Below are 11663 nucleotides of genomic sequence, written 5' to 3'. Positions count from 1 at the left end.
ATGAGGAGGAACGAGATCCTCCTCCTCCTTCCGCCGGGCGCCGCCGAGCTGTCCGCGACTGCTGGGGCTGCTTCTCGAGCAAGACAATCGTAACCGGTCGCACCGCGCCAGGACGGAGGCTCGTCTCAGGCGGCTCCGGAGCAAGGTGCCTGGCGGCACGTGCAAAGAGCCGACTGCTGAGGACGGGGGCTAAGGGGCCTTCTAGGGGCACTGCCAGAGAGCAAGGGGGAAGTTCACGAGTCGCTAGCGCATTCCCAACACGCAAGCAGCTAAAGCGAGCAACAAACAGGAGGAAAAGCAGAAACCTTTCGCTGGGCCTTCTCTCTGCAACACGCTGTTTACACGCGGTTGGGAAGTTAAATTAAGTACACCTGCTCCAGCCAAGCTCTGCAAATGCAGGCAAAGGGCAACGCGGAGGCGACCGACCTCCCCAGCTCCGAGCACAGGCTAGGCTAAACGTAAACTCTGCCTCTTGGGGGTTTCTTTCCAGAATTTGATACGGATGCTCCAGAACAGATTACACAGAGGCAGACATCAAGTACTTCCACACAAGCAGGTTTTCAAAGCAACGTGACMCACCCGTCCTGGCACTTCCTTTCCTCAGGGAGGAGTCGGAGGCTTACTTAGAGGCTATGGCATGGAAATTATTCTAGGCGTAGAAAACAAGATATGAAAACTGCCAAAACAAAAGAGTGCAAACGAATCCGGTACACTTGGGAGCTAACTGCTAACTGCGCTTAGCACCACGCACAGTGACGGGCAGGGACAGGGCGTTACAGAGAACAAGACCTCCCAGACAGGCGGGTATCAGGCAAGCAGCTCCGCTAAAACGACACCTGACAGTGACATCCATGCCCACACAGCCTCTGCCAGCACCCCTTATCTCGCCTCCAGGGAAGCTACGTGGAGTTTAATATTAGACTGTTAAAGATGGGTGCATCAAAATGCCTCYGGCGACAGCAAGCGCACGCACGAGGCGCCGTGCCCGCAGGGGCTCCGAGACGCTCTCTGCGTTTCGCTGTGCGCACGACGCACGTGCGAAGCCTGCCCTGCTCTTGCGCGGTTAATCCCAAGAACGCCTCCGAAACCCCGGCACAAGGCACGGCACACTGTKGCACAGCGCTGCGGGACAGCTGGCCAGGACCCTGCAGAGGGCCAACGCGGAGACCATCCCCCGCGAGCTGCCTGCCTCAGGCCTCGCTGGCACGGCACAACGCTTCAAACACGCTGCTGCTGCAGACGTGTGCCTGGGGAGGCCGTTCTAAGGTCCTTGAGATGCAGCAAGCTACCACCACTGTTCAAGAGGCAACAAAAACGACACTTCATACATTTTGAATGCATTTATTCGGTCCACCTTGTCACTGGCTGAACTGTCATCACGTTGCTACAAGCCCCCTGACAAATGAAACGATGCAACGTTTAGCAGAGAGTAATAAGCGTAGCCTTACCTCAGGTGGAAATGAGAACTGCAGAAGTAAATCTTGGAAACGGCTAAATATCTATTGATAAGAGAGAAAACATCTTGCTTGCCCGGTGTCCTTCCGCTTTGCTTGTGGCCCACTGAAACTTGCCACTTTAATTTCTCTGCCAGAGAGTATCTGCTAGAAATCTCAACCTACCGGTCACATACGGTCCCAGAGGCATCTGACTGTAGTTGACAATCCCACCTGGTCCAGGACCTCGGAAATTTGGCCCAAAGTTGTTGTTGTAGATCTGGGATGAACCAAAGGAGCCCTGAAGAAACGAGAGGGAAAATCTGCTGTCCTGGAGCGCAGACGACAGCCCAGTTCTGCCMACGTGCTGGCCAAGCCCCGGAGCTTCCCGCCTCCTCCCCTCCCCTTCACCAGGCCCAATTCCCTTCGGATCTGTTCGCCGGTCACAGGACTGGATGCGCTCAAAGGGCGCGAGGAACAGCAGCAGAATTTGGGGCAACGCACGCGCAAGTCAGAGCTGGCCACGGCCAGCGCCTGCACCCCTTGCCCGGCACCAGCTCCTGCTCTTCTGCCGCCAGCCCCTTGCAAGAGGCGCCTCCCACGGACGGGCCCCGCCGGCGGGAGGCAGCCGCGGCCCGCGCAGCACCCCGGCCGCCCGCGGCCCGCGCCGCTCCGGCCCCTCTGACCTGCTGGGCGGCGGGGTCGCCGCCACGGGTGGTGAGGCGGCTGAGGATGCTCCGCTCGGACATCTGCAGCCGGGCGGCCACGGGCGGTATGCGGGACAGCATGGACGGCAGGCGCGTCACGTCAGCCTTCATGTCGCTCAGCAGCTCCTCTAGCTGGTTCAGCACTGCAACACACGCGGAGCCGGAGCGGCGCTGAGCCGGCGGGAACGCGCCGAGCCCGCGGGCGAGCCGCGAGGGAGCACCCGTGGCAGGAGCGGCGAGCTGAGCTCAACCGCTGCGGGCAGAGCGGGAAGCACCGCAGCCTCCCAGCCCCGGGGAGGACACGGCTCTCGGGGAGCAGGCAGCAGAACGCGCCGGCGACCAGGAGCTGCTCCAGGGCAGCCAGGCTGGGGGCTGCTCCGGCACAAACACCCGTGGGGGCTGTGCCTCACAAGCCCCCTCCTCATCGCATCTCCAGCGCTTCCCTCCTCCCAGGGAACAGGGAGGGCATCCTCCTGAGCCCACCCGCACAGCCCTGGCAAGCGGCGCCTACACCAGCGCCCGTGCAACTCTCGCTTCTGGCCAGGAGGGGAGTCCCTGAAACGTTCGCTGTTCCAGAGCGGTTCCGCCGGCACGCTCCTGTCCTGTCGCACAGGGAGGCTGGCCCGGAGCCACGCAGTGCCATTAACGCTGGGCTTCGCTCCCAGCCCTCAGGTCTCGCCACTTTGCCTTTTGCGCGTACACTTGTCAGGGAGCTCAGCAGAAGGGAGACGCAATGTGGATTCCTACCTACCGTGGCACCTTCTAACACACCGCAGTCTCCCCAKTAAAACCCATTCTATGATGTAAGCCAAATGAAAGAAACGATGCTACACAGGTCTCTCTAAGCTCATCTTACAGCCCCTCGAAAAGCTGAGACCTCCTACGGCTTTCTGGTAAGAGCTTTGCAGCAGACCCTTCTGCGGGACACACCTTTGTGCAGGACAGCGTTCGCAGGCTTGTTCCCAGCAAGAGATTCTTTGGAGAGGTGCTGGTGGCTTTCGGCAAGGCACTCCACTTCAGCCAGTCGGGCGTTCAATGCCATGGCCGGGTGATTGGGGTCTTGGGTCATGTTGAGGTACGCAGCCCTTCGCAACTGCTCCTCTATCACCAGGGCCTGCTCCAGCAGCTGAGAGGTACAGGAGAATAAGGATACTGTTCCAAAGGCTCCAGCTGCCCACGCTGTCCACACCAGCAGAACCCTTGGCTCACCACCCTCCCGCCACCTGCCTGACCCTCCAGAGCTCGTGGGGAAGCAGGCTGCTTCCKCATCCCCAAAGCAGGCCCGTTCCAGTGCTAAGCATCCCAGCAAGGGACGTCCCACCTGCCAGGCTGCAGCAGTTCAGTTTGGCAGCACTTCCATGTTCTGCAAGGTCAGGAGGGGGAACAGCACGCAGCCTAGCCCGCGCTTAGACACAAGCCCAGAGCTATCTACTCCAACAAGCCCTGATGACCAGCCTGGCCCTGCGCACCACACTGCAGAGCCTGTGAGCTCTTCCYTTCCCGCTGCCGTGCTCCTCAGGGAGGGCCAAGCGCCCAGCGCTACGGGTGCAGCCGTAGGTGCCTCCTCTCCCCCTGCTACCACGAAAACTATACAGCTGCTTCCTCTTCTTGTACCGGAAGGCAACAGTGGACTCTGTCCTCACCTCGGGGCACTGCTCTAGTCTCCACCACTGCTACCGCCAGTCCTGGAACTGCAACTCACCTTGAAGCGCCGGGCAAGGAATTTGTTCTTCATCTCGAGGTAGTTCCCCTTGTGTATCTCCGACTTGAACGGTTCATTCAGAATGACGTAGCGCGGGTCGTTCTGGATGTCCTGCCAGCGGGCATAGCCATGACTGGGTGCACGTGCTAAGGGAAGAACTGGCCAGCTAACAGCACTTCCGCCACCCTTCAGGGATACGGCATCTCCAGCCCCTCTTTCCTGCCGCGGCACTATCACCTTACCATCACGCCAGCCGCTATGCTCCAGCCCTGCGGCACAGCCTCACAGCTGTCCGCTGCTCCGCGGAGGCCTCCATCGCCATGCAGCCTCCCCACAGCCACATGTTCGGAGGGAATCTCCCGTAAACTTAAAGGATACGTGACAATTCCTGCCAGCAGCCAGTAGTCATGTCGCCGGTGCCAGATATCATAGATCTTGCCAGAGGAGATGGCAGCTCTTTCTTCGTTCTGCCACAGYGTGTGCAACTCTGTAGAAGCAGAGCAGAGACAGCCTGGTCAGCTAGCAGAGCTGTTGGGGACATCATAGGAGCACATCAGGCAGGATTAGCCACGAGATTTCCCAGGCAGCCACTGGCACAGTGCAAAAACGAGACATTTTGCAGCAAGGCTGTGAAGGGATCATGCTCAAGCATTATCAGGTTTCAACCTCTTCAAATGACTGCGCAGATTCTTGCAAAGGTTCCGAGCTTTCATGCACAAGCTCTGCGGGAATAACCAAAGCCTCRTCTCCTCCTGTTACCTGTAAAGCCACCATCAGCAATGTTGAACATGAATCTAAAGTTTGCATTTCTCTCATCCTTCTTTCCTTCCTCTTCCTCCTCTTTTTCACCATTTTGTTGAGTCTCATTTTGCTCCTTGTCTTCCACCTTGGCATCCTCTGCTTGGCAAACACAAGAAATTATGCCTGTCTAATCTTACTCTGCCAAAAAGACCRAACGTCATCATTGCCCTGTTAACCGCAAGAGGAACTCCCCTGCTAAAGTCATTGTCCAAAAAGCCACCAGGCCACTCTGGGTTTACCATGAGCAGACCATCTGCCCCCGCCAGCAGGTCCTGCTGTTTTCATCACAAGTATGGGCAGTGCCCTCTAGAACGGGGTTCTTTTCCTGCTCATGGCTTCTTAACATCACCATGATGCAAGCAGTCATCCTCCCCACAGCCCTGCAGGCAGAGCTTCCCTCTCCTCCTCAGCCACACACCTGCCTGCCTTCAGAGACAGGGTGCCCARGGCCCATCAGAGCACTCCACACCCCTTCTCTAAGCAGGTCTCCTTGCATCTTACCTAGTTTGACTTCTTTGTCCTCCCCTTTACCTGGACTGCTGTTCAACTCTGACTTTTCCAAAGGCTTCTCTTTTTCTTGAATCACCTCATCTGCAGAATACAGCAGGACTATGAGAAAAGCTTAACAGACAMAATGCTGTTCAGAGAATAACAACTTTTGTCTGGACTGACCTATTCCGCTTTTAGTCTGACACGATTATATTGTATGGACATTCAAGCACTTCAGACAAAATGCAAAGGAATATTCTATTTAGAAAAACTATTTAGTTTTTCCCTGTTCCTCGAGATATTTCAAGGAACGTACTACTATCAACAGAAAACGTCCCACGATTTGAGCATTTCCCATAATTTACTTTGTTTTGACTTGCAAGTTATCTGAAAATAATGCTTCAGTATTACAGCATGGATATAAAGTACACTGTTTAGATAATGACAAAACATTATCAATCTGAAAGTACAGACTCCAGAGCTTTTTCAGAAATTTCTTTCTACAGGACATTTTGACATTCAGGYTTTCCATTGGAATTCAGAGAAAAGACCGACCAAAGCAATACCCAGGTGCCAGAACTTCCCACCAGCACAGAAGTCTGCTAGTCAAGACCACCGGTGTATCTGAGACTGTCAGGGTACATGCTCTGATGTCTACACAACTCTAGCTGCACAATTTCTGCAGCACGAATCAACSTCCCTAGGAGCATCACAATCCTCACAGAAGTCCCAACGGCCGCTCACRGTGGAGCCTGCACCTGGGATCGCATTCACGTGAGCCACACAACTCACCTTTCACTAGAGCCTCCAGAGAAGGCTCAGCCTGTCCGCTCTCTTCTTGTTTCTCTTCTGTTACTTTCTCTTTGTTTTCAGAGCCTTCTTGATGTTCTTCTCTTTCCACCTTCTCAGCACTTCCRGGCACCTTAATTTATAGTGACCACACTAGATTAGCCCAGTACTCAATGGGATCTGTTTTTCTTTTTTCTTTTCCCCTCAAGTAACGCTGCAATGTTTCCCAAGAAACCCTTTCCACACCTCGGCAGAAGCTGCTGGTCAGCAGTGCAGGCTTAGGTTCGTGACCAAACTTTTCACCACAGTACTTCCACAATATTTTGCATGTGTGTGTGGGTGCAGTCTAGCTTGCCCATACAATAAAGACTGCAGAAACCCATRGGAGCACAGGGCTGTGATGTTCACACGGACTGCTGCTGCTGGGCCCCGTTTTGCAGATGTCAGCTGCCACAAAGCTCCCCGAGCAGTCACGCTGTGAGATATCTTTAAGGGCAGAGGCTGACGCCCAGCAAAGGAGAGAGCACACGCAGCACTTCGCCCTGCTCTGCCCCTTTCTCAGAGGGCACTCCGAGTGCCTAGGCAAGCCACAAGGAGATGCTGAAAGAAGTCACCCTACCTGGCTGTCAGACACCTTCTTGGCCTTCTGCTCTACTTGGTCCTTCTCCTCCTGGAAGCCCAGTGGTGTTTCTATTTTATCTGTAACAGCAGAAAAGTTATAGGCAGGTACCCCAGTGCCACCTGCACAGTGCCAGGCATAGGCAGATATCTGCAAAACCTTCTGATGCCTTGGCCCACCTCCCTTTCCTTGATAAGCCAGCACTAAAGCCACAATGACCTGGCATATTTACCTGTGAGGGAAACAGGCCCTGTGTGCATATGGGCTGGGCTGGCTGGGACAGGGGTGTTAGGATCTGAAGAAAGAATCTCACTGGACTTCTTGCTCTCTGAGCCTTCGAGAATCAGATCTGGGGTGCTGTACTTCCCGTTGACATGCTCAAACTCCTGGACCTGGGGCAGATGCACAGTGACAAGTCAAACACAGAGCAGATGACAGCACAGTAAGGTAACAGCAAAGCCAGTTCGCCCTCTCTGGGCTTTTCTGTGCCTGCCACCCTGCAACGGCACGTTTCACTGAGCAGCAGTCAGCAGKGTCCTCGCTAGTGTGGACTGTCTGTATCCTGCTGCTCTACAGACCTCCRGGTGCAGAGTGCCCCAGCCAAATCACACTACAGCACAGTCTCTCTTTGCCCAAGACAGCAGACTTGAGGTTTATGTAGGAAGTTCCCCATGCTCCAGCAAGCCTGCTACTCTTGTGTTTACTTTGCAGRCATAAGGAAGAAATACCGAGTTAGCCCGTGTACGTGGCCCTGTGGCAGGGATATGGCAGGATGAGAGCATGCGAACGACCATGCCAGTGCTAACAGAAAGCCTCTGCACACATGCAGGATGAACTGTAACCGACTGTCGGGAGTGCTCATGCAGCTAGTTTACAGCCCTACCCCCAAGTGCTTCACGCCTCTGTATGAAAGTTCTTAGCTTCCACTCTGCTGAAACCCCAGCAATGTGGCCTTTCTGCTCTCTTCCTTTTCCACAAAACATGTTCTTTCCTGCCTGTCCCACTCCCTAGACTGCAGTTTCCCTCTTCCTATACAGCAGAGCAATAGTCATTGCTCAAGACACAGCATAAAACAAGTGCTGTGACCTCCGACATTTCCCCTTCCACTTTTTCACACCAGGATCRGCTCCACTATCACCAAAGGGTCTTCCTAGGATAAGCCGTAGTGTCCTACTCATTAGTACACATATTAGGATGTGGGGGACCCAATACTGATCAAAAAAGAATCTTGGCAATGGATTTGGCAAGTACTCCATCGCTTGCAATCTGTGAAAGTCCAGTTCAGCAAGATTCTTAAGTACGCATCTCACTTCATACACCTGACTAACCGCTGGTATCAGTGGGGCTCAGCACATGCCTTGGATTAGCCACACGATTTACTAGCTGAATTCAGTCCCAAATCAAGACCGGATGTCTCTCTAAAAGACATGCTCTGGTTCAATGACAAGATGCTGGGCACAATGCAAGTCTTGGCAAGTGAAAGTCTCTGGCCTGTACGGTACAGGAGGTCTGAGTAGGTGACCATAATAATCCCATCTGAAATGAAAAAAAACTAAGAATTTTTGCAAGTTCAAAGCATATGATTTTTTTTCATGATTTTTCACCAAGTGTGCACTTCTAACCTCCAACTGATCTAAATCATTAAAATAACACATGCAGGTCTGTGGAGTTCCTAGTCAGTCCAGAGCAAATGAAATCCTTGCAGAGTTTCTTTTCCTGACATTTCCAGCCCAGTTCTGCAGATCCTGCCTCTTCAGACTGCTTCAGAAGCAGATTAACTAAGCGGCAGAATCACCGCATCCATCCTGTCAGGGACATGTGACACTACTGATTCTGAAACTCACAGCTCTCTGTGGCTGAACACGTCTCCAACGACATTTCTCTTTCATGCCATTTAGACTACTAAGCATCTGTTCATCCTATGCACTTCCCAGGTAAAGTGGCAGGATTTGAAAGGCAATTTGCACTATTATCACGTATATGTTTATGACAAAACTGAATGTACGCTGAGTCTTGGAGACTCAGCAAAGAATTTCCTGGCAAGCAGGCACTGAGCAGTTAATGACACTCATGTGTGTCCAAGAACATACCTGAAATGGCACATTAAAAATTTTACTCACCCACCTTCTTCCTTACTAGTGACATAACTCCTATCCTGGTCAGCACGTGCTGGCGTGACAACCCTTCCCGGGGAACGCCATCTGCAAAGGTTTCCGCACCATCTGCTCCAGGTTCACACAAGTGTCTCATGAACAGAGACACATAAGCCCTGCAGAAGGAAAGAGTTTGGTGCAGCATCCATGGACCCCTTGGTGAGCAAAGCACCCATACGGCCTGCTCTCGCCAGCGTGAAAGGGCCGASTCTTATTACCATTCACAGGAAACAAGAAGCCACCTACGGGAAACCACACGCTCCGCTCCCTTTCTATTCCTTTTCATACTACTGGCYGATGCCTTCCTGGTATAAATGGCAAACACCAATTTGTAACAGTAGCAAGGAAGAACATGCTGTGCTAAGCTCTGCACACATGCAGTAAGATCTAGCCTATCCTAAAGAGATCACTATCCCAACAGTGGCCTTTAACACACAGAAAAAACATTCAAATGAAAAGGTGAAGACTCTGCAGAAAGAGCCCATGGTGGGGGGTGTGCAGGCATTTGGGCCAGGTACTGCTGCCTACCTGGCTACATCAAAGCCACCACCTTGGTCCAAGGCCTTCTGCCTCTCCCCTTCCCTCTGGAAGGCGACCAAGGAGACGGTGACATGGCAAAACTTATGGGAAAACAAAGCAGCAGGGTGACTGGAGTTTGTCCTGAGTGCGTAGGTGGTCACAGCCGTCAAACAGAGCCCAGGACAGACCTGACTGTGTCTGCCCGAGATCCCCATACCTGAACTCCTTCTCACTCTTCCCTCGCAGATCCCGGACCAGCCAGTGAGAATTGAACGCATCCTGGGGGGGCATTCCCCAGCGCATGATAGCATTCAGGAAAGCCTTGCGCTGACGGGCGTTGAACCCAAGAACCTGCAGGGAGCAGAGGGTGTTGCCAGGATCACTGCACAACCTCAGAAAACACGTAGCATCTCAGAGCCTCACGGCTGTCACCGGTGTGCCGAACCAGGCCTAACGGGCTGGTGACCCCACACAAATCCGCCCGGCTCACGAGCCGAAGGCAGTCCTGGCACAACTCCGTTAGACATGCTCTGGGGGCTGCTGGCTGTGCCCAGATCTAACAACCGGCACTCACCTCGATATTTCCCCCAACTCTTGCCAGCAAAGGAGGGAGAGGCTTGTCTCGGTCACTCTTCAGCTGTCTCCGTGATTGTCTTCTGCCACCTAGAGTCAAGCAACCTAAGTGGTGAAGATGCCCAAGGATGCCTAAAGAGCCAATGCTGATGGCTCTGTGCCCCTCCTCAGGCACTGCAGAATCCCCTGGTCCTCTGCTGCCCCTCCYGTGATACGCTGCAGAAGGCACTGCCACCACTTCTTCATCTCCTGTGCTTCAGAGCACAGACAGCACAGAGTGGAATGAAGCTTCCTGCACTCCCTCCCAATGGGAGGGAGACCAAGAAGCACCTGCTACGAGCACAGTCTAGGGGTGCAGGGTCCTTTTCACCCGTCATGCCGGCCTTCCCAAACCAGGGGCACTCCTCTGTGCTTACCAGGCAAGGGGATACCATGCCTATTACATCCTGACCCTTCTACCACATGAACCAGACCAAGRTCCTGCAATGGCCAGTGGAACAAAACAGCTTGTCGTTTTCCCTGCCTRGGAGACTCCTCACCTGGCTGAGCAAACGCGAATGCCTCCCCCGAGAACGGAAGCCCAGAAGCAAGCCAATCCAGATCCCCCCAATCCAAATGTCACCTGAAATCACAGGCTGCCACTGTGGAGGAAGGGGAGGGAGTCCTACAGAGCGAAATTTTGGAGAGTATTAAATGTATTAACTCACTCTGACCTTCTGGTCTTTCTTCAAAGTCTTCATCCTCATCCTCAGAGCCAATGGAGTACTCAGACTGGTTGTCRGAGAGCTCATCCTGCCACTCTGCAGAGAGCAAGGGAGGTGAGGTTAAGACAGTGCCAGAACAGCAGGAATCTGCACACAYGCCCAAGAGGGAGATCCAGGACAGACAAGAAGCTGCCCCTGGGGCAAACAGTCAGGTCGTGCAGTGCTACTGGCATTGAGGGCAAGGCAGCAAGATAGCAGGAAACAACCACCAGAAAATCACATTCTGAAGTGTTTCAAAACGAGCACTCTCCTCTGCAGTAAAAAAAAACACTTTCAAATATTTTGTCCATAGGTATGTGTTTCTTAAACSAATGCTACTCCCTGCAAAAATAGACTTTACCGATCAAAAGCCAAAACACAACAAAAACTTTGAAATTTTCAATCCTGAAAAATTTAGGCATCTGGGAAACGCATACCAAATCCATGCAGTCTACCAAACCCTGGAGAGAAACATCAAACAAACCACACTGCAGCCATTACATTCAGCACAGTCCCTGTTCGTGCGCCCYCCCCTTATTTTTTTTTGGACAAGCAAGCGCACGGGAACTGCTGCCAGCTGTGAGCCCTTCTTTCAGGAGCACAGTGGCAGAACCTGTACCTTGGTCCTCCTGTGAGGCATCGTTGTAATTGACCTGCTTGCGAATTCTCTTCCCTTTCCCTAAGTTCCTGGCCAGATCTTCCTGCTGCTGCTCGTAGTGGTGCCGCAGCAGCTTCTCCCAGTAGTCGGGGTCGACGTTCTCCTCCTGCTTGATGATCTCACGTTCTACCTCCTCCTGCAAGGCAAAAGAGAAGAGACTTGACATCAGGCAGCAACAGACCTCCCCACATCACCCTGCTCCCTGTCCTTCCACTGCACTCCAGGGAAAGAGGGAGGGAGGGCTCCGAGTCACTCGCTAGCAAGCGAGATCTTCAGACATGCTTCAATTGCCAGTGGTTTGCTGCCCTCACCCCACATTACTTGTACATATATATTTAAGATTTGGCCCCTGGGTTTTTGCCCATATGTACTGACTTCAGTGCAATCTCCCAGCAAGACATCTGTACCCAGAAATAGCTCCTACAACACTGCCATCCATCCTGCCCTGGAGTGCCTATGCTCACATCTAGGGGAAAA

At 53.3% G+C, this 11663-nt stretch overlaps 1 protein-coding gene across 1 annotated transcript in view; it reads right to left on the bottom strand.

Moving 5' to 3' along the window:
- The window catches only part of CHD5 (chromodomain helicase DNA binding protein 5), a gene marked incomplete at its 5' end in the record, with an annotated part of 46854 nt that overhangs the window by 950 nt on the left and 34241 nt on the right, over positions 1 to 11663 (bottom strand). The window contains 15 exons of the mRNA XM_085318490.1: positions 1620 to 1734; positions 2120 to 2283; positions 3071 to 3266; positions 3843 to 3975; positions 4221 to 4329; positions 4602 to 4739; positions 5145 to 5234; positions 5925 to 6054; positions 6541 to 6620; positions 6773 to 6932; positions 8665 to 8809; positions 9430 to 9563; positions 9787 to 9875; positions 10493 to 10585; positions 11148 to 11322. Of these exons, the coding sequence (XP_085174616.1) occupies positions 1620 to 1734; positions 2120 to 2283; positions 3071 to 3266; positions 3843 to 3975; positions 4221 to 4329; positions 4602 to 4739; positions 5145 to 5234; positions 5925 to 6054; positions 6541 to 6620; positions 6773 to 6932; positions 8665 to 8809; positions 9430 to 9563; positions 9787 to 9875; positions 10493 to 10585; positions 11148 to 11322 (1951 nt within the window). The remainder of the gene's footprint in view (positions 1 to 1619; positions 1735 to 2119; positions 2284 to 3070; positions 3267 to 3842; positions 3976 to 4220; positions 4330 to 4601; positions 4740 to 5144; positions 5235 to 5924; positions 6055 to 6540; positions 6621 to 6772; positions 6933 to 8664; positions 8810 to 9429; positions 9564 to 9786; positions 9876 to 10492; positions 10586 to 11147; positions 11323 to 11663) is intronic.

The sequence above is a fragment of the Rhea americana genome, unplaced genomic scaffold, assembly GCF_003343005.1.
Source record: "Rhea americana isolate MKP2758 unplaced genomic scaffold, rheAme1 scaffold_539, whole genome shotgun sequence".
NCBI classification, from domain to species: Eukaryota; Metazoa; Chordata; class Aves; order Rheiformes; family Rheidae; genus Rhea; species Rhea americana.
This window is presented reverse-complemented; position numbering and strand designations above follow the sequence as displayed.